This window comes from Accipiter gentilis, chromosome 12 (assembly GCF_929443795.1).
Source record: "Accipiter gentilis chromosome 12, bAccGen1.1, whole genome shotgun sequence".
NCBI classification, from domain to species: Eukaryota; Metazoa; Chordata; class Aves; order Accipitriformes; family Accipitridae; genus Astur; species Astur gentilis.
The window spans coordinates 5,474,513-5,496,274 of NC_064891.1; the positions used below are offsets into that span (position 1 = coordinate 5,474,513).

Sequence of the window (21,762 nt, forward strand, 5' to 3'; positions counted from 1 at the left end):
CTTTAGAACCGGTTTAATTTCTTGCACCCACTTCTATGGAGAGGCCGTGCCAGAAACCTCCCTTTCCTCCTTGCTGGCGATCCTTTCTAATTTCTGAGCTGAATTTATTCGTGGCCACTTTACACCCATTTGTTCTTGTGCCAGCCTTGTCTTTTAGCTCGAACAGCTCTTCTGCCTCGCTGCTGTTCCCCACTTTGATGCAGGAGGCGAGCGTACCTCCCTGTCAGTCTTCGCGTTACTCCACATTAAATAAACCAAACTCCCTCTGTTTGCAAGGTCTGCCGCAGGCTGCCCCTGCAGCTGTGGCAGCATATGTGGGGCTGTACTGAAGACTCTGTACATTTGACACAAGTGGGGGCTGCCTGGGGGGGGGCACTTTGGGGGCCCGGCCCCTTTGCTTACCCCCCGCCCAGCACACCAGCCCCTTCCCTCAGCACACGGAGAGCCGGCGACCCCCTCCCCGCTCGCCCTTGCGTTTCACAGGTGCGCCTTGAGTTATTTGTGTGTAAAGCAAAGGGGGGGGGGGGGGGGGGGGAAGTGTGCATTTCCCTATTAAAAAACCCAAAAAACAAGCAAAACAAAACACAAAACAAAACACCAAAAAAAAAAAAAAAAAATCGGGACGGCCCGGGAACGGTGCTTATGAGCCTTTCCAGCCCCTGCTCCGCTCCCCACGGCCGTCCCGTCCCGTCCCGTCCCGTCACTGCCGGGCTGGGCCGGGCCGGGCCGGGCCGGGCCGGGCCGGGGGAGGAGCGGCGGGAGACGGAAGTGAAAACAAGAGCGGGGGGACGGACCCGCCGCCTCCCAGACGCGCCGCGGGTGTCCGAGACTCTCCGCGACCTGAGCCGCACCGCACCGCCGGGCTGGGTGGGTGAGTGAGTGAGTGAGTGAGTGGCGGCCCGGCCGCGGCGTGGGGAGGGGGGAGGAGAGCGACACACACACCCCCAAAAAAAAAAAGGAGGGGGGGGGCGAAGCGAAAAGCCAGCAGGTTGGACGGGGTTTTTTCAAGCTTCACGGTGCTTATTTCTTATTTACTTTCAATTTAATTTCTCTTCAAGCGGGGCGTGTGGTTCGTGGTGGGCGGGGGGGGGGGGGCGCTGGGCCGGGGCTGTCGGCCGTGCCCCGGTGTCGCGGGGGGGGGCGGGCGGGCAGCGCCCGGGGCCGGCGCCTCGGAGCGCCCCGTGGGGCGCCTTGTCCCGCGGCCGTGGGGCACCTGTGGGGCTCCTTGCCCCGCGGCCGGGCGTGTTGGGGTGCCTCGGGCACGGGGCTCTCGGGTGCCTCGGTCCCCAGGGCTTTGTGGCACCCGTGGGGCTGCACGCCGGGGTGCTCCTGGGGTTGCGGGGACGCCTTGGACCGAGACCCAGCGCGCCGTGGGGCTGTCCGCTCCCCCAGCCCGCGGTAGCCGTGCGGCTCCTCGTCCCGGGGCGCTTGGAGGGTTTTGGTGGGGTTGCTGGGGGGTACGGGGGCTTGTGCTGGCGGTGCCCCCCCCACCCCCACACCCGGCACAGCCACCCCACCCGGGGCGGGGAGGGGGGCAGGAGGCCCGGTAGTCACTCCTGGGTCCCTGAGGTCTGTGCCCCGGCGGGCAGTGGTGAAGGCGGGCGTTTCTGCCTGGGTTTGGAAATTCCCCCCTCCAGAAGTAGATCCCCCAAGCGTTTGATCATCTAAATGGAAGTTGCACAATCTCACCCTTAGCTGGTTGGTTTGTGTAACGCTCCCCACATGAAGCGGGGTTGGCGGGTGGCAGTGCTTTCTCTTGGATGTTGCTCTACCACATTTGAAGACATTTGTTAAGTTAAACTTTGAATGGATCTCCTTTGTCTGCCATTCCTGCCTGGTGTATCCGTAAGCTGAGAGGTGCGGACATGGCAGAATCGAGGGGATGAGAAAGGAAAGATGAGTGATGCTGAGTGTGATGTGTGGCATTTCAGCATGCAGTCTCTTCCCTTCCATTTGTAGTTGCTACAAATGAAAAAGAACAGTATCCTTTTCTACTGTAACTTAATCTTTTCCTAGGTCTGTTATTGTAACTAGCTTTTACTCAGTTAAAAAAAAAAAAAAAAAAAAAAGGCGCTACACAAGTGCTTAATTTTCAACTGACAGGTTGCGCTTTCTGCCTGTGCCGATGAACTGTATGTGTGCCGGTCACTAGATGTGCTTTGCTATTCTGCGGTCTCTAATTTATAGTGACCTGTCACTGCAGTGGATTTCATTTAGAGGGAATGAAAAGAATTCGTGTTTTTACATGGAAAGGAATCTGTGACTAATTAAAATCCTCTTTTTGTAAGGAATTCAGTGCACAGAGCAATTAAACGACTTGGAGTTCTTGCTTTAGCGGTGAGCGAGCCCCCTGAGAGTCCTAGCTCGAACTTGGTGGAGGCTTTTTGTTTCTCTTCTTCCTCTTCAGCCCCATGAAAACTTAGCGGCATGTCTTTCCCCCTCTGTACATTGGTGCTTGTTGAGACTTTCAAGGGGGGGGTTGAGTCAGCACCTGGGGTCAGAGCTGCCTCTTCGCTGGATGCCAACATGCGGGGGCACGTCAGGAGCTGCCCAGGTACCCAGGCACCTCTCTTACCAGCTCCGAATTCTGCTTCCCAATATGCATGTTGTCCTGCCCAGTGCGAGCAGCTCTGTTCTGGTTCCCTGGGCGGCCGTCGGTGTGGATAAAGTTTGCTGTTTGGTTTGGAAACGAGTCTGAGCAGTGGCTCGGTGCGGCTCTGGGAGCGGAACCCCGAAATGGAGGGGAACCCCGAAATGTGTGTTAAAATGGCCACCCCTGCACCGGTGGGGGCTGTGTGACAGCCCTGCTCTGATGGTCTGTGAGGGTGGGCTGCGTTTGCAAAAATCTACCGCCTTCCAAAAAAAAAACCAAAACAAAACACAAAACCAACAAAAACCACAGCCCTCCCCAAGCAGTGTATGAACAGCTAAAACCTCAGCTTTGTGGAGCTCGGTGGGGTTTGCAGCCCGCTTGCTTCTGCTCGGCTGAAGGTCCACCTTAAATGTCCCTATACGAGTATGGAATCTGGCTGTGCCCCGGTGTAGTCTTACACCAGCCCGCCCTGGTGTGCTCTTGCCTGGCTTCAACCATACAAAAATAGACAGCATCGACTACCTAAGATGTCATTGTAATGTTACTTACCCGAGGTGAAACTGAAGCCCTTACCTTTGACGCTGAACGGCAATTAAGTGCCTCGGTTGCCTTTTAAAGGTAATTTGTCGCCCACATTTGTGGGGAGGGAGATGCTTGGGTTTTGCTTCTTCAGCACCGAGTTGTGGCCGGGGCTATTTCACTTTAGTTCACAGCTTTCATTTGAGGGTTGGTTCTAATATCTGTTTTGTCTGTAGCATTGTTCTACCAATATGAAGCTATGCTAGAAAAATAAAAAAGTTGCAGGGATTTTATTTTCCTCTGATTAACTTCAAAGTTGTGATGTTTTGACATAATTTTGAAACTGCCAAGACATAATGTGTTTAGAAACAAGCTTTGAGCTGATGACATAGCAGCATATGAAATTCATTTTGTTCGAAGTGAATGTGCCAGTAGTGCTAATTTCTTCCATACTTGGATTTAAGGGATACTGTCAATTTGCGCTTGTCTCAACATTGACTTTTTTTAAGATGAGCTTTAATGTTGGGTGGGTTTTGTTTTTTTTTTTTCCCCCCCACACAATGTTTTGTTAGTAAGACGTAGTTGTCAAACATCTCTGCATCAGAAGTTCTCAAAGTCCCAAGTTCGTGTTACCGGTTCCCTAGTTATGTTTCCTCCTGAGCTATGGAGGAAAACAACACATGCAGAATAAAAGCACAACTAACAACAGACCTGGTTTGGTTTTTTTGGCTGTTTTTATACTATGGAGGGGAACACAGACAAAGAAGGAAGGCTTTCAGGATGGTAGACAGTGCCTTTTGTTTTTATCATCTTTAAATTAATACCCTAATCCTCCTCCACAGGCATCAGTTCTTTGGATTTGATCCTTGAATACCAAAAATCATGAGCAACTACAGTGTGTCTTTGGTCGGCCCGGCTCCTTGGGGTTTCAGACTTCAAGGGGGCAAGGATTTCAACGTGCCTCTGTCTATCTCTCGGGTAAGTGCATTAGCCTCTTTTCCTGCATGTGGGTATCTGTTATGCTGTGGCTGACCTGCAACCTTTAGGCTTTGACATAAGTATGCAAAGCCATTAATTACAGAAGCTGGGGCTCAACTTGCCCTGTGGCATGGAGGGCTGTTGGGGGCAGGGGTGGACCTGGGAAAATAAGTCTTCTTTATCGTCCGAAAGCTCCAACTAAATTGTCTTAGGATGCGTTCATTTGAAATGGTTGTTTTATCTGCATTTATTTATGCAACAAACAAAAGAAACCACCCTTGAATTCTCCTCCCTGCTCCCCCCCAGAAAACAGAGATGCAGAGGTTGGAGGCTGGCAGGAAACAGGCAATTTTTTGTGTGCGGCTGAGCCCAGTTCAAATGGGAGGCAGCAGGGAAAAATCACTCATGTTACCCTTGTTTATTCAGCAGCTTGAGGATCTTCTGGTGTCTGTTCTTGCAAATCCCACTGTTTACAACAAAAAGGCACTTAAATGACAGTAGTTGCAAATAGCAGTTCATCAATATGTGCCTGAGTGAACGTACCAGTTTCTCATGAGCGTTTTATAGAGTATGTGCTCTGAACTGGTATTCAAAGGATTTGAGGAACTAAGTCAAAACAAATGTGATCTTTGTACCCAGGCACTATCTAACTAGTTTCCTACTTTAAAACCATGTTTTCAGGGAGGGCTTGTCTTTCGATGTGGGCTGAGTTTCAAAGCCTTCCTCAGATGGCTGAAGCACTTTACACATAAAATGTAGGGACAAACTTTGCAGTATTGAATTTACAAGATCACTGGAAATCTCTGGGTGAAGAAACTGGCTTCTGATGGCTCTATACCATGGCACCTTTAAATTTATTTGGTTTGCAGCATGGAAGCATTTATGTACAAATGGCCCCTTCTCTGTCGACAGGTCTCCTCCCCCTCCTGCGTATTCATATAGTTTAGTGACAAAGATGAATTATTTTTTACACCTGTTGGGACTGCAGAATTGATACTGCCCTGGGAGTTGGAGCAGGTTTCTATTTGGGTTTATGCATCATGGCAATATTTTTAGCTAATCTCAACTAGCAATTCAAACTCTGCAAGTTCATTTAGACTTGGCTTATCCTATCCACCTGCGGATTATGCTGGTGAAGTTAAAATATAGTTTAGCTCTGTGAAATTATTTTTATATGGCTAAAATGGACTGGAGAGCTGTAGAAATGCCTGTGTGCAGATGAATACAGCTGATATCTGAGCAAAAAAGGGGTTGGGAAGCAGTTTATTCCCAAATTCTGGGGATTTTCCAGCTAAACTCTAACTCAGTTTCTTGTTTAGTAGCTGGTTACTCCTCCACTAATGAGAAATTTGAACCAGGGAAGCAGATAGCACTCTTCTGATTTGATGGTATAAGTGCTCTCATGACAAGGATTTGCAAAAGCATAGGCTCTTGCCTGCATAGGGTAGTTGTGCAAGGTACTGATGAGCAATTACGCGCTGTAGGCAGCAAACCATAGTATACAACTAGTTTTAGGAAAGGGTAATACTTTTTTTGTAGGGGCCTCTGCTGTCCTGGAGATCTAGAGTGCAGTCCTGTGCAGTCCTGCTGTAAGCAAGCTTCCCATCTAAAAGTTTCTAAAGAGGAAGCATATGTTGAAATTAGCCTAGACTACTACTTTACTGCAGGAATCAAATATGCTGTCACATGGAGTAGCCTAGGGGAATTGGCCTAAATAGCTATAAAAGTATAAAAGCCTCAGTTACAGGATTCCCTAATGACAGGTGTCAGTGCCCACAGGAGCAGAACATAAGGGAAGATGGGGACTGGGGTGGTTTTAGGACTTTGTGTACGGGAGGGGGAAGCACAATATCCAATTCACCTATTATACCTCAGCACCGCTCCTCAACTGAACTGTTTTTTCTTATTTGCAGTTAAGAGTATGCAAATATTAGACTGCCTGGTGCCACTCCCCCCCCCCCCCCCCCCCCCTTCTTTGGATCAAAAAAAGTGCTTAGTTCTGGTATGCCAATCCAGCTTTGGCCCGATAGCTGGAAGAATTCAACGCCGTGTTCCTGGTATGCTAGAACAGCGCGTACCATTCACTCCCCTCCCTAGCCCTTTTTTTTCCCTGATGAAGTATAAATGCCTTCCTGTATCTGAGGACTGCTAATTAAATTATTTTAGCAAAACAGTAATGAGACAGCACAATTATGTTCTTTGGCAAGGAGGGCTTTTTTTGGTTTTGTTTTGTTTTTAATTTCTCCTCTAGATGCTGAGGATGAATCTGGCTGTGTTGCTGAGGGCTAATTTCCTGCTGTAGTTTAAACTCCTTAAATTAAATTCAAATAAAGTACAGTTTATGAAGCACAGAAAATACACTGGTTTCAAAAGCTGTTTATCTGAAAAGTTAATCTCTTTTTACTAATGACTTAAATTAAGATCGTGTATGGCTCCTTGGAAGAAAGTTTTTTAGTAAGTCGTTTGGCATTGTACAGAATGCAGTTTAAATGGGAATATTCCTTGTTGCCTCTGTAAGGTAAAATGAGCCTGTTACATGTTCTTCAGTTGAAATTCTTGAAGTCAGCTAAGGTGTAGCAGGATAACATTAATGCTAGGTGTAGCAGTAACATTTAATTTTTTGTGAACTAGTATATTGTAGACTAGTTGCAACATCAAAACCAATTGCAACAGTTATTGCAGGGTTATGGCTGTCACTTAAAGTGGCTCTTGGTGCTTTCAAGTTGCTACGTATACTTATACAGCTGTACACATGCCATGGTAAGTCATATATGTGATGTTGGGGATATATTTCTTATAGTTAGTGGCTTAAATCACTACAACAATAATGTGTGCGGTACTTGTTACGTATGCTTGTATCTGGCTGGACTTCAGCGGGGTGGCTTTTCAGAGTCCTCCTCCCTACCTTGCAAAGGCACCTGCCTGAGCCCTGCGGCGTGGCATTACACAGGTCAGGAATCCAACATCGGGAAGCTGCTGCGGCGTGGGAGGGGTGATCTGAGTGTGTGTGGGGGGTATGGCTCTTGCGAAAGGGGGGGGGTCAGCGGGAAGAAAGCTGCTCTGCAAGTAAAACAATTTGATCTTTACCCTTCAGCCAGGAATAAAGGGTGGGCTGAGGTGGTAGATCTCCATCTTCTATTGACAACCAAGTGTTAAAGTGGCTCAGGCCACCACATGTAACTGTACTGTAGGGCTTCCAGGTAGTTTATTCTGTAGTGGTACTTGTGTAGCGAGAGATTGGTTAGCCTGCAGTGAAGAAGGCTGAAATTACTGGGGCCGAGGTATGCAGAATAATGTAGATTATTCTGAGTTGCTGTTCTTACTTTTTTTCTCATGGTGTTTTACATTAATTAATGAAACGTCTGTTTTCCTTATTCATTCAAGACCTATGTTTCAATACAAAACTGAAAAAATTGGAAACCTAGAGCAGATAAGAACAAATTACTGAGATGCAAGGTTAATTGTGTTCTGGTAGCTGTAAAGTAGCTATTGTAGGAGATGACTAAGATTCAGACTTTTTCCTTACAGAAGAAAAAGCTTAATATCTATCCATCTATCTGTAATATATGTAGCCATCTGAAACAACGTTTGCCATAATGCGATTGTCGTCATATGAATTAATTGGTTGCTTCTGAATCAACATAGACCACTGAAAAGTCAGCTACTTAATAGGCATCTCCATCTGTACCTGGTAGATGCGGGAGGCATTGTCCCAACACTTGGAGTGCTGGCTACACCGCAAGAATTATATCATGGTTCCTCCTTGTTTCTCAATTATTTCCAAACAAAACTAATTTCCAAGTTGTAGGATGTTCTGTTAAACACCAGCTGGGTCAAAAAAGACTATCAGACCAAAATAATTGCAGCTGAACTATTTTGTTTTTAATCGTGATTGCCAATAATAAGTGATCTGCTATTGCTGATATCCATGTAGATATGTAGTCTTGGATAAATCTTACTGATGCTAAGGATAGGTCCACTTTGGGAATAAAATTGGTCTACACTCCATAGATCTTTGCCTTCTAGATTCGTTTGTGCAGGAGTTTGTTTCCTCTGCTGAATTAGAATAAAGAAATGCAGTTTTGGAGATAAAAGTAATGCAAACACGGCTAGGTAGGATTTCTGGAGTGGCTTGTGGGCATGCTAAGTATTACATTTACAGAGTTTGGGGTTAATGATATCTACAACATGGTCTATGTTGTTTACATGGAACACAGTAGCTTTTAAAATAATACACACTTCTTTAGAGCTTGAACTAACTTTATATTTGCTTTACTTTTTGGGGAGTTGGTTAGTTCCCAACGTTTAATTAACATAATAAGAATAAATTCAGTAAGCACGACTGTAGCATTAGAATTTTCAAAACTGCTGTCCTCCTCTGCAGATTGAAATAAATAGTGTTTGGTATTGACAGTGTATTCGTTACGTTGTGATGACCTGTGAGAGGTTTGGATATTTGTTCTAAATTGTAGCCTATAAAATTTTTGTGGCACAGTCTCTAAACAGTGCTTGTCTCTGTTTTACTGCAGTATTTACCACTAGGAACAAGGAAATACTGAAGTGAAACTAGTTTGAACAGTAATGTAGCCTGTGTGCAATTTATACCCTCCCACCTAATGCAAATACAACAAGAAATTTTCTTGTATTTAAAAGTTACTTTTTTGTTCAATCCTGCTGGGAGCTCTAGCCATCTTCCTTCAGAAGATGTTTCGCTGTTTGTCTTTCTCCTACTGTAAGAATAAAATGGAATACAGTCTTCCTGAAATACTTGACCTGACCGACAGCTCTGTTTTTCTACCGCAACTTCTTTCAGTGTGTTTCTTCACCACCACCATCCCCCGCCTTCCTGCTTCACTGGTCACTTTGCCTCTTCAAAAAAACCCAAACCAAACAAAGAAAAAAAACCAACCCCCTTTTAAATAGCACCTTCTCTTTGCAGTTTTTCAGTTTTCATTATTTCATCTGTTTCAAGTATGTTTTCCTGTGTTGTTGTTGCAAGCTTATAGTTGATGGAAGACTGACGATAACGAATCTGTCGGCAAGCAGTACACCCAGGGAGCAGGTGGAAGAGCAGCCCACCTTGGGATGAAGTGAGGAATGCATGTGCAGCACATCAGCTGCTCACTATTCATCCCACGTGAGCACACTGACATCCTTTGTGCTGGTATCGGGAGCTCACTATCAGAGGAGTCGTCTCCTCTGCTCTCCCATTTTCTTTCCTTCCTGCTCAGGTACATACATGGTTACCCAGCAAGTTGTCCGCATGGATGGAGCATGTATGGTTGGTTTTGCATAGTGTTTGCTTATTCAGGGGGTTGGCGTCTGGCCTTGTTAATATTTGGAAGCAAGCTATTTTAAAGTCCTCTAACATCTGTGAAAATAATGTTAATGGGAAGAGAATAAAGGAAAATGATGCTTTGAATGGACCTAGAGCACATCAGCTTTGATTGACTGGAGTCTGGCTAAGCCTCTTGCCCTTGTGTTTGGGTGAACTATTTTATTAAGCCACATGTGTCATTTCCAGTAAAATCAAGTTTTGTGTAAGTATGAAATAAGTTACTGCAGTGGGAGACTGAGGAAGTGGTCTTTCAAGCAAGCATGTGAAATAGGAGAGAAACACTAGAACAACTGTGGCCTGGCCAGTGATAATTGTGTTGGTAACTTTATGCTGCATCCTGGAAGCTACTGAGAGCTACTAACTAAGCCCTAACTGGCAGCTGCTGGCATTGCTGTGCTGGTTTGATTTGCTACGGAGTTGTGATGGTTTGCACAAAATACAGCTGAAGATGTGTTCCACTACTGCAACTTCCTGGCATGGGGTCAGAGATACCAGCAGAGGTCACAGCGCTTACCTGCCGATCCTGCTCCTAGGGCAAGAAATGCTGTGTTTTACAGAAGCTATCGGTGCTTATGAAATGGATGGGATTAGCCAAGACACAAAGCAAGAAGTGCTGTTCTGATCTGTTTAATTCTGTTTACAAGATGTGGTTTACTGAAAAAAAAAAAAAAAAAAAATGCTGAGAATGACAAACGAGCTACTAGTGCTAAAGTCTGTATCCTCTCTGCTCTGAGTCCTGAAAGAGCAGAGGTTTTTCTTTGGGAACTGAGTGGAATATGGTCAATTATAAAGCTCCCAGCTGCACAAGTGGTTTAATATGAGTGAGTTTTCTGAAAGTCCTAAGAGTGCTGGTTAGGGTGTCAGAGTTTGGGTAGCTGCCTGCAAGCAGCAACCTCCTTTAGAGAGCTCCTCAGCTTAACTTGAAGATGGAAAGAGATCGGTTGGTACAGATGTAATTTCCTGATTGCCTCTTTTCCCACTGCTGTTTAACCTTTTTGTGCTGAAAATTGGGAAGCGGGCTATGTTTCCCCTGACCATTTGTTTTCCTTCCCTTGCCTGTTCCACTATGCAGTTTAAAGCAAGACAGACCGTCATTGGAGTGGGTTTGGAAAGAAGGAAGGGCATAGGGGAGAAGAGGCAGAAGAGAAGTGTCTGCATCTCATCTGTTCATGACCTTATTTGTCAGGCAACCTTCTCAGACCAAGTAGGAAGCTAACTTATTTTAAAATAGTTCCTCTACTGATGTCGTTCCCCCAAAAGTGAAGCTGGCTGTACTGGGGGGAAAAAGCAACCAAATAGCTTGTAGCTGAGGGATATCTGATATGATGTGTGAACATACTCTTTTTACATTTAAAAATGCTGGTAACTCTTTTTCCGCTTATAAGTGACAGTTACAGCATGAGGAGTACAAGCTAAATATTTCATGATGGAAAAACTAAAGTATTTGTTTGCAGTGTCCACTTCTCAAAGACAGATGTGGTGAAAAAATAAACTCTGATTAGATGTTCAGAGCAGATGCAAAATTGGCAGTCCTTCCAGAGGCCAAAAAGCAGGACCATTTATTGAATAGTAACTGAAAAAAAATTAGGCATGTTTTCTTTACAAGTATCTGGCCCTGGAGGGCTGACAAGTTCTGTCGACTTCCCCACCATTTAGAGATGCTATTTTTAGTGTAACTGTTTTTCTCATTATTCATTGGCCGATGGCTATCAGAAGGCATTGTGAGAAGAGACATGGTGTTGAAAGGTTTGTTTGTTTGGCTTTGGTATGGAGCCAGGAGATAACATTGTTGGCTTCTGCCGCCCCCCCCCCCCCCCCCCCCCCCCCCCCCCGTTTGTTTTGACTTTTTAAGAATAGATTTCATATGTTATCAATGTAAGGGAAAGTGTGAGAGAAAATTGTCTCTCGTGTGCCTAAAGCAGTGGAAATATGGGAAAGGTGATATTCCTCCTGCTAGTGGTCAAAAAGAAAAAAAATTGAGGCTGAGGTTTGCTTGAACAAATATAAGAACTAGAAGTATGTTTACTTCCATAGGTAGCTGTTAGAAGAATAGAGACAGAAGGGAAGGAGGCCACTGCTAAGGCTGGTATTACATGAGTCTTTGAATGACTCCAGTCTTCGAATGACTCCAGTCTTCGAATGACTCCAGTCTTCGAATGACTCCAGTCTTCAGGGCAATAAAAGTAGGGAAAAATATGACAAAAGCGTCTGTTCGGGTTCCCTTGCTATATCAGGTCCTCAAGCTGAATCTGCAGAGAGAGGTACTATCTTTCTTTAGAAGAATTGACATGAGGGAAAGAAAAAGGCTATGAACTTTTGGCACGGAGTCCTTTGAGGTGCAAGTAGCTTCAGTTACCATGCTGACTTAAAGCCTTACTTGTGTTAAGGAGTTTATACTGTCCTGCTGCTCTGATGTGTGATGCTGAAGACAGAGCTGATGGGTAAGATGTTGAATGTCGCTAACTCCGCTAGCCTGGTTTAAATGCAGAGAAGCTACTGCTGTAAATATGTCAGTAGGTGCTTGTGGGTTATACAGGTCTAGATTAGGGCTATCATGGTCTTGTCAGACAAGTTTGCTGGTAGATCAGGTTTATAATGACGTTTGCTTCCAGGAACTGTTGAAAGAGTTTTCTTCAGGAGCATGGTCATGCTGGTAATGCTATGTCGTAGCAATTCAGTCTCATCTTCTTAAGAGGAAGAAAAAGAAAGAAGGCATTAGGAGCTTGTGCTATGTTTGGGCTGTAAGAGCAGTCTCTCTAATGACTTACTTGGAACTGGCTACATATGGAAATGAAGATCTGGGGAAAGTAGGAAGAGGCAACAGAGGCAGAGAAACAAAACGTGGATGCTGTTAGGTTTGGTAGAGCTGTGAGGAGGTGCAGGTACTACTCTGACTGACCGCTACTCAAGTACCAGCTGGCTGCACGTGCCCATGGCCACTAAACACTCCTGCAGAACAGACCTAAGGTTTCAAGTTGGGGAATGAAAACCACCCTTGCTGGACAGGCTGTAAAAAGTCTGATTTAAGTGACTTGTGTAGCACTGCACAGGTGTATCCCACCCTCTTGTTACATTTGTCTGCTTCCTTCATCACTCGCCTTTCAACCCTGTCAGTTAATGGGATGGTATGCCGGACACAGTAGCTTTTCATCTTTTGTCACTTTGAGACACCAGTGCAGTTCCCGCCACATAATCTCTTGTGTATGCTGACCCAAGTGGAGAGGTAATAGGGGGACAAAATAACATGGTATAAATTAAAGACCATATCATGATGAACACTCTCAAAGCAGATGAGTAAGTGCTGCACCAACGGAATATACTCAGTAGTTTTGGTGTAAAGTATAGTTAGGGGCCACAGAGCACAGACTTCTGCTGTCAGTCCCTTATTTTTACTGAACAGGGAAAACAGTAGTTTTCAGTGGTTTACAATCCAAAAAAAACTTGGAGTGAAATTAATAACTCTGTGACACTTGGGTGACTGTTCTGCCTATATACTGTCAAGCTCCAAGATGTACCAAGTGTTGAGTCCCCACTCGGAACAGGAAGATGCTATGCATTCCTTACAAGACTGGTGTTTTTTCTTTTAACGTAGGCCAGAAAATTTCAAGTAGAACAGTCCATAATATTTTTCTATTATGGATTATTACTATTATAGTTATATCTCCTTCTGAGTTAGTCTTGCATTAGAAACTTCATCTTAAACAGCTAAGCTTAGTAAAAGTAAAAGCAAGAGAAAATGGCATCTGGTTGTTGAAAGTATTTGAAAGTATGAACTCTCACAATTGCTGTCAGCTGTGCCTGTAACAAAGCCCTGAAGTAAAATGTAATGCCTTGTGTGAAGTCCCATAGGCTAAAAAGTGGATCTTGCCAGGTCTTTAGTAGTCCTGTTGGAAAGGTCAAATGGTTTGCATGTTAACTGGATATGAAAGAAGTTTGGCTTACCCTGGTCTATATTAAGGGATGACCTAATGTGGTATCTAGTTCTTCCCCTAACAAGTGATTGAACAATGTGAAGTACTTACCACGGGAAGGCAACAGAAACACTTATTTTGTGTTAATTATTTCATAGTTCTTTTGAAGGCTTGAATAGTGATTTAGATGCGAAGCCTGGATTAAGGGAGAGTGTATCAATTTCAGGAGGGTAATACTCTCTGTTTGTTAAGCATTTGTGGTTTTGAATGTAATTGGATCATCTTTAGATATTCTTATACCCAAAATTTATTAAACCTGTGGGGAAAATGATCACAGTGTCTCCATTAAGTATGATGTTCTATTGGTAGTAATAGCATTTGAGACTGTAAAAAAAGGAATTCTGTCGAGTGAAAGCAAAATGCTGTAAATGTGAAAAATGCAGACACAGAGATGTGTTTTTGTTATTTAGAAAGATTGTACCACCTTGGTGGAAACTCTAGCTGTAGAACATTTTTGTTCAGAATGCTTAAAAAAAGCATCTTTGCTGTGGAAATGCTCCCTCTGCCAGACAGAGCAGCTTAATCTCAAAGTTTACCGTACATCTGCTATTAAAGCTTTTTCTTTCTAATGTACATCTTATACATGACAAGCCAGACGTAGTTCCAAGTCCAATGCAGCTGGTAAGTGAAACCTTTCTTTCCTGTGAAGTAAAAGGCCAAAACTGTGGGTTTTTTTTTTTGGAGGGGGGCGGGGAGAGTGAGGCTCCCCTACCAGTGATTTCTACCTCTACTCTTTGTGTTTCTAGACTTAGGTTGGCATTGTGAGATACGTGGAGAGGTAGACTAATGGGATTGCTTTTCTCCAACTTGCTCATGTAGCTAAGCAATTCCTTCTGTGCTGTTCTGTTTTTCTTTTACTGAATGCATTTAAAGGGAGGAAAAAACAAAAAAGAAAAGCAAGCAAAAAAACCGTGGAGATGTACAAGCCAGAGAGCTTGTGCAAGTTTGGTTGGGCTTGCTTTTATTAGACTGATAGGGAAACGGAAGGCTTGTAAACTTTGAACATCAAAGACATCTTGGTAGAGTAACTTCTCTGGTTTCCTGTAGGCTTTTTGCAGCTCCTCATCAAATCACAGTATTTTGAGTCCAGACCAAATAAGAGTGTTCTCTGCCTAGTGTCTTGTTAGCAATTATTCAGGAATGAAAAGCCATCCCCCAACATATGTACTCTGACAAGCAGTGTATGCTCAGCCCTCAGGGGACAATGTACTAGTTCTTTGTGAGGGACTGATTGTCTGGATTCATGGCTTGACCAAATGTAATGTAGCTAGTGATCAAGGGACCCAATCAACCTCGCAAAGGAAGCAGTAGCAGTTGGAGAGCAGGCACCAGCATTGCATCCTATCTGGCAGCCTGAGTTCCTGTCTTCTTTAAGTCTTTTCTTAATGTACAGAGATGCGTGTGTGTGAGGGAACCCAAAACATTGGCAGTTGCCTAAAATGGGAATAAACTCATGTAATACCTAACGCTTCTCTTGTACGTGAACTGGCCCCCACCCCCCTGTCAGTGGTAATCACTGGTTGAAGAAGGTTGGCAGAACAAAACCTGTGGTTGCGTCTCCATGTCAGAACTCAAAGCCAACTCCACGTATGACACTCTTCCTCCATCAGTGCCCTACGCAGGGATAGTAGGTGGGACTGGTGCAGCAGAGGCACGCTCAGCCCAGCAGGCTTGGCCGCGGGAGCTGGGGCTGCTGGCACAACGGTGGGGGCAGCACAGTCTAGAAGTGCTGAAGCCAGACTTGCTAGGACATGTCTGTCAGTGTACTAAGCTGTGAAAACTGCCACTGAATGCTTATTAAATTACAGCTTTTGTCAGCTATGGATGCCAGTCTATTCTCTTCACTTTCCAGCTGTCATATTTTGGCAACTGGCTATAAGCAAAAGTCATTGTAGCAGGAGCTTACGTGAATCTCCTTTGAGAGATTCAATTTGTAAACTAAATTATTTTGCTGTTGTGCAGATCGAGCGTAATCCTGTAAATGCTAAGAACCCAAGCCTTGGCACTGCAAAAACACTTGAGCAAGAATGTATGTTTGGGCATATAAGTTGTCTCCATAAGATGACTCTTGCTTAAGGCTCAGCCTACGTTGATGTGCGTTGCTGCTCAGCACCCAGCAGTGTTGGGTCTTCAGACTGTTGTTACCAGAAGGGAAGAAACATTGACTTGCTTGGAGGAGACAATTGACCTTTCCCAGCCAACTTTCTGCTTTCTCTCAAAGATGCATTAGCCAGTGATTGTTAGCCATAAGAGAACTGGCTAGCAGAGATGTTTGTATGACAACCTGAGAGCTAGATTAGAAACAGACTTTGACCAGCCAGTCAATGTCCACACCTAAAACTATAGGGCTAAATCAAGTGGTATAGTAGCACCTGGGGATGAGGAGTCTTTGCATATTAGGTATGTGGTGGTGGTGGTGTTTTACTACCCCTTGCTCTGGAAAAGCTGTAGAGATGCTCTATCCACTTATCTCTCTTTGCAATATGCAATTACTGAACTCTTAAGCTACAGATCAGTACCTCAGAGCAGGTCCTTTTTTGGGTAGTTTTGTAAAACTGTCTATTCTGAACTATTGACTAAAATAATTGAGCTTATGAACAAAATACAGATGAGTAGTTTTATTGACCGAAAGACCAAATTTTGTGTATGTGTCTAGAAATGCAATTCACTTTCAGCGTGAAAACTTAAAGATGGTTTCCTTGAGGTTTGCACTTAAATCTTGGAGACCTGAATTCTTGCAATATCTCTCTGGATAAAAGTATCACCATCCCTCTTATGTCAGAGGGAACATGATACTCTCTGGCCGGTTGAGTAACTCCTCTGTGAGAGTATTTTCTTCCATTGACACATCTACACTTGAACTTTAAAACGTAGAAACTGCTGATTATTAAAACTTCAAATGACATTAATTTGTTTTGATGTCTGACCTGATGAAAACTGCTGCTGTTGCAGTTGACAGCCCAGATCAGTTTATAATTTTGTCCTGGATGGTGTGGGATTAAATAACTGGAAATTGCTCACAAGAAACTCTGATTACAGCAGTCAAAGTAAGGATTTAGGGAAAACCAGTCATATTTAGTTCACAACCTCCTGCTGTTGGAGAAGGCTGAAGTGCTGGGGGTTTTCCCCCATGCTTCTTCCTTGCAAATATAAGGCAAGATTTTAGCATGGTGATGGAGACAGATGGGTGCAAGTACACGATTTTGGACGCTGTAGCTATTGACGTCAATTGGTTCCTGACCTCATCAACAGGATGGAGTGCTTTGAGTGCTTCTGGTAACTCTGAATGCCTCCTCTGTCACTTACTCACCATGTGCACAACTCTCTATTTGGTTTTATTGCATATCCTAATCTATGCCTGTTCAGTTAGCTCAGCGATAACTTCATTCCCGCTCTCTGACTTCTGTTGCTCTCTTTAGCAAAGAACGTATCTGCAGGGTACCAAATGAGGTTTTGTAGAGATTCTCCTGTCCTGCTTTGCCCTGATGATGATTACCTAGTACAAGTCAGCCTTTATCCAACAGTATGGACTCGTTCCCTTGAAAGAAACTCCCCTATGATTTGGGTGGGGTGCTGAATATGGACAAAAGGTGAGACCTCACAAGAGGGGATCCCTCATGAAGAAAAATATTATCCAGAATAAGGGGATAAAGATGAACTTTGTGGAATGTGTAACTGCTGTGCTTCAGGGGAAGCATACACTTGAGAGGGGTGGCATGCAAATAGTTTAGACTTGGGTGCAATGACATTTATGTAATATTAGTATCAATTCTGGGAAACATAATGCATAACAATGGACATTATGAGTTAGGAAATACCTCACTTAGGCATTTAAGATTGCTAACCATTCAAATTGAATCAGAGTTGGTTTTCTAGTGCCATTTTTTGAGTTCCTGCCAAATAGGTTTGAGTCCTTCAATTTTTTACCTGTTTTTCTTTTAGCATAAAGAGGAAGGTAGTTTTGCAAGAACACAATTTGTACTGCCTTCAATTTTGTTTCCCTTGCTTTCCTTAGCCTGAGGACATGTCTTACTGCTGAAATAAGTCTACCAGGTGTTTTTGCTGTTAGCTATCATTTGAGAGAAATGCTCTTCAGAAGCCATTATTATTTGTGGTATTAACAGGGTTTAGGGTTCAGAAAAATGTATGATGGGACAGGAATGAAGGGGATAATACAAGCTAGGTATCAAAAAAAAAACCAAACCCCAACAACCCCAAACCCCACCCAAACTACAAAACCCCATTATTAAAAAACTATTAAAAACAAATATATAGGATATTTTTCAAAAAGGTCCAAATGACAAATGAAAGCTTTGTACTCTATATACCAGATGGTATAAGAATTTATAGGGATATCTTGCCTCTGTTTTGAATTGCCTAAGTACTGTATTGTAAGTCTGTAACCATCCTTTTCCTTCCTATTTTTACTTACTGTGCCACTCCTTGCCAGACTGTAGCATGTCCTGGCTTAACCGTGCCCAGCACCAGGTTTCTGTTTAATCAGAAAATCAAAGCCATATGGCAGCTTTTGCTTTATTGGTACAGTTACAGGAAATGCTTCAGCATCAAGAAACAAGCCACTCTCTTATGCAGCAGAGAGCACTTGGGTACCACTGGATTCCGGAACAAGCATAGACACCATCAGCAGCACACGCGCGCTTTGGGTTGCCAGACCAAAAAGCACGCTGGCTTCGTCAGGGAAAATTCTGTAGCTGGTGTTACATGGGAGGCGGTGACGTGGGTCTAGAGGTGGCTTCTGGCTTTCAGTCTCCTGACAGACGTGCAACCACCCTGGGCATGGAGACTCAACTATGTATTTCAGTTTCTGGCAGCCCTGTGCATGGGACTATCTTTCGGAGCCTGCCACAAGATCCCTACTGCTCTCCCAGCTTCATGGCAATGGTAGCAGCTCTCCTCCCTCAGCCACTTCAGGCCGTTCTGATTCCGGAGAGCACGGAGTGGTTAAGTTTCACTTCCCCAGGAGGCTGTTACAATACCATAGGGCTAAACTGCTTTGTAAAGAAAGTAGCAACTTCCTCGCGTTGATCTCTGTTCAGCAATAAACACGGTCTAAAAGCAAAGCGTTGGTTAAAAATCATTCCAAAGATACCACTTTGGCCATCCCCATCCCTTTTCTTCCCACTGGGAGGAAGAGTAAAGGTTGAGTTGTTGTTGAAAGGCTTGAACTAAAATGGAGCCAAAATCTAAGTCATCAGAGGGGCCACACTGCAGTGCTACAGAGCCGAGTTTGTTTTGCCAGTCGTCCCATAAGGAGGAGGAAGCGCTCCGAGATCCTCACCAGCAACCCCAGCTGGATGTTACTCGGGACCACCCGTAGCTGTCTTTGACCTCTTTTGCTGTCTGACTTCTTTTGCTGTCTTCCTGCATGCTGGAGTGATATTCCTAAAGCAGCCCTTCCAAGGGGGGGCTCCATGGGAAGATTGCTACGGTCGACATTATAGAGGAACCCAGAGTTACTCTTGCTAGTGCTGTTCTTGAGTGTCACAGTAACCGTGAACTTTTGGGAGGGGAGCGGTGGGGGGACTGCTGCTAAGCTCCCAGTCCTTTGCATTGATGCACTTGTATCAAAATCTGGGTTCAATTTAAATCATCGAAATAATCCCTCAGTGTCACATTGAAGGTTCAAGAAAAGTAAGTTGAAAAACTCAGCGAAACTTCAGAGTGTATCTTGGCATTAAAATCGTGAGATTAAAAAACACTCCTTATTTCTAGGGCCTGACTCATGGTTTTTGAATGCATGAGGGTGGCAGTGCTAGCTGCTATGGTCAAGTAGCATTATAAATATTTCAGGACTTCAGGGCATAGAGCTGTGCCAAATATTTTTCTCATGTTTGGTTTTTTTTTCCCTAATTCCCGAAACAAATTTTTGCAGATCTCTTATAACCTGGGTTGTGTGTGTAATTAAACAGACAACATGTTAAATCTCCAAATTTTGAAAATGATGTGTCAAATCCAAGTATTTAAATCGATTACATAGTGACCAAAGTGTTGCTGACTGTCTAAAAGCTGTTTTATTGGGACATAGTTTAAGTAGTTTTGTGTACATGTGGTAGAGGAAAGTGAACTGCAGAGCAGCTGGCTTGCTAGAGACCTTCAGAAATAAACAGTACATGGCATGTGTAGTAGAATTTGACCCTGTTAGGAAAACAAGTAGGGCAAAATGGCTGGTTATTAACAGTGGCTCCAGCTTCTGGTGGCAGCACAGGCAAAGCAAAAGAAAGGCGTGGGTGGGGGTGGGAATCAAGTGGGATTTGAATAATTCTTCCTGCCTGTCAGGAAACCCTTGGTATCCTGAAACTCAGTCAGCCAAATTGTAAATGAATTCTCCTCTGACAGATTGCGCTCTAGGGGAAGTATTTTTCTATTAGTTTTCGTGAGGCATTGCAAGTTGCCACGAGCCCAGAGCGTTAAAGGGCAGAGGGGGCTTTCGGCAGAGCTGTGCACGAATGTCTTGCTCGGGACTTTATCGGATGCGGGGTGCTGTGGGCGAGGGGCTGGCACGTCACCCGCCGTGCTGCGGTGGCACCTCTGGCGGCGTGGGGAGGAGCGGGCAGCTGGGAGCGCTGGCCTCATGAATTTCTTGGATGTGACTTGCCAGAAATGTTGAATGAGGTCCCTCCGTGCTTTAAAATGAGAACTGAACCGCTAATTTGCTTTCTCCGATTACCGGACGTGTGGGTGTGAAGAAGCTGCTCAGTGCCCTGTTCTGTGCAGTGGTGAAATAATGAGGTTGAGCACTGTGGATGGAAAGCAGTGGGTAGTGGGTCTCTTCTGCCTGCAATACATCCAGATGAAAAAGATGGAGGATGAATACATACACTTTTTTTCTGTAATTTGTCCATCATGAATGTGCTGAATCTGAACTGTTGTGCTGTGTCGAATAAGCCCTTTAATGAATAAAGCTTTGGGCTTCCTTTGCCCTTCAAGAATTCCTGGACCAGCTTCACTGCTTTCTCCTGATCTGGGGGACCCAAGTCTTTAGCCAGTGAAAAATGTGCATTAGTCCAGAAAGCTTCTTTGCTTGTTGCGTTTGCTGCTGTTTTAAACAAGTATGTGTCATGTGTGGGAAATCCTTGGAAGTAGGGGATGGAGCATGGCAGGCAAGATCCCAAGGAAATGTTGGAATAAGTAGATATGCGGATAGTAGTAACCTGAACCTCTCTTGAAGATGTATAGGAAATATATTGCTTGATTTATAAATTTGTAATACTTTTAAAAGGCACTAAAACATGAAGATGCTGGAAGAAGGTATGGAAAAGTTCTGTATCATGTTGTGTAAGTATCTGGGCTGGGCCCAGGCATTGTAAACTGTACAGGATTGTAATATAGGTAAATTAACGATTTCTCTTTCTGCAGAGGAGAAAGAATGATGTTTACGATATGTACCTCGTGTCTTCATATGCTGTTGTTTAAAATGAGGTAACTGAGAGCAGAACATAACAAATGTGTAAGCACAGTACTCCAGAGTTATCACTGGGATGTAATTTCGCAGGCCATCTGCATATCTAACACATTTACTTTGAAAACTGATTTTCAGCGTAAGAATGGGATTTACCTAGCAAGTTAAACTAGCTTTTAGATTTTTAACTAACACATTGTGGGGAAGAAATGGCATTAAAACATTCCCCTTAAATGAAACTCTAAACTTAATATCTTTTCCTTTCTTCCTTTGATTCACTCTCTATATACAGGAATATGACAGCTGGCATGATGCCTCCTTTTTGAATTGTGCCGTTTAGCATTTCTGGCAGCTGGATACATGTGGAAAGCTATAGAGTGACAAATCTGTTTCTCGTACCTTTTGTAGTCTGTTTTTCGTCAGATAGAAAAATGTTAATACTCCCTGAACTTTCCTCCTTTGGCTCACCCGGACGGTAATTTACTTGAGCATTTCCTGTATACGTTGTCTCTGGGTACGGAGCTGGTGCTTTCCATCTCTGCAGTGTTGCAGAGCTCCACCAGAGTGCTGCCTCATCCCCAAGCTTCTTGGGGGATTTCCTAGGACACCCCTGACTTGCATGCTGCAGTTAATTGGGACAGTGCAAACTCGTGGAAGGGGATTTATCCCAAATCCGAAACAAAATCTGAAGCAAAACTTGGAAAAATGCTTCACTTTGTGTATTTGTTGCAATGCTGTTAATGTTTCCTGTATCTCTTAGCAGAGTTTCATGAATTTCCTGGTCAAAGAGAAGTGTGCCTACAAAGAGTTACTGCTTAGAAAAGAAAAGTTTAGACAATCTTGTTATTTCTGCATGTTAAAATGTATTTTGGTGCTAGCAAATGAGTATTTTAATAAATGATGAATAGAACCTTTGTTTTCAACAGAATTTTCAAGAGAATTG

The 21,762-nt window shown here is 44.1% G+C and overlaps 1 protein-coding gene across 11 annotated transcripts in view; it reads left to right on the forward strand.

Annotated features, from left to right (window-relative positions):
* The first annotated feature begins 738 nt into the window (after nucleotides 1–738).
* PDLIM5 (PDZ and LIM domain 5) overlaps nucleotides 739–21,762 on the forward strand; it is a 135,122-nt gene continuing 114,098 nt past the window's right edge. For 9 of the 11 annotated variants that reach the window (XR_007507857.1, XR_007507858.1, XM_049815431.1 and 6 more), the window contains exons 1-2: nucleotides 764–871; nucleotides 3,955–4,090. Coding sequence is in view for 9 of the 11 variants with exons in the window: in XM_049815431.1 (XP_049671388.1) it covers nucleotides 3,995–4,090 (96 nt within the window). In the remaining 2 variants the exon portion in view is untranslated. Of the gene's footprint in view, nucleotides 880–3,954; nucleotides 4,091–21,762 lie in introns of all 11 variants that reach the window. The other 2 variants (XM_049815432.1, XM_049815433.1) reach the window with 2 other exon arrangements.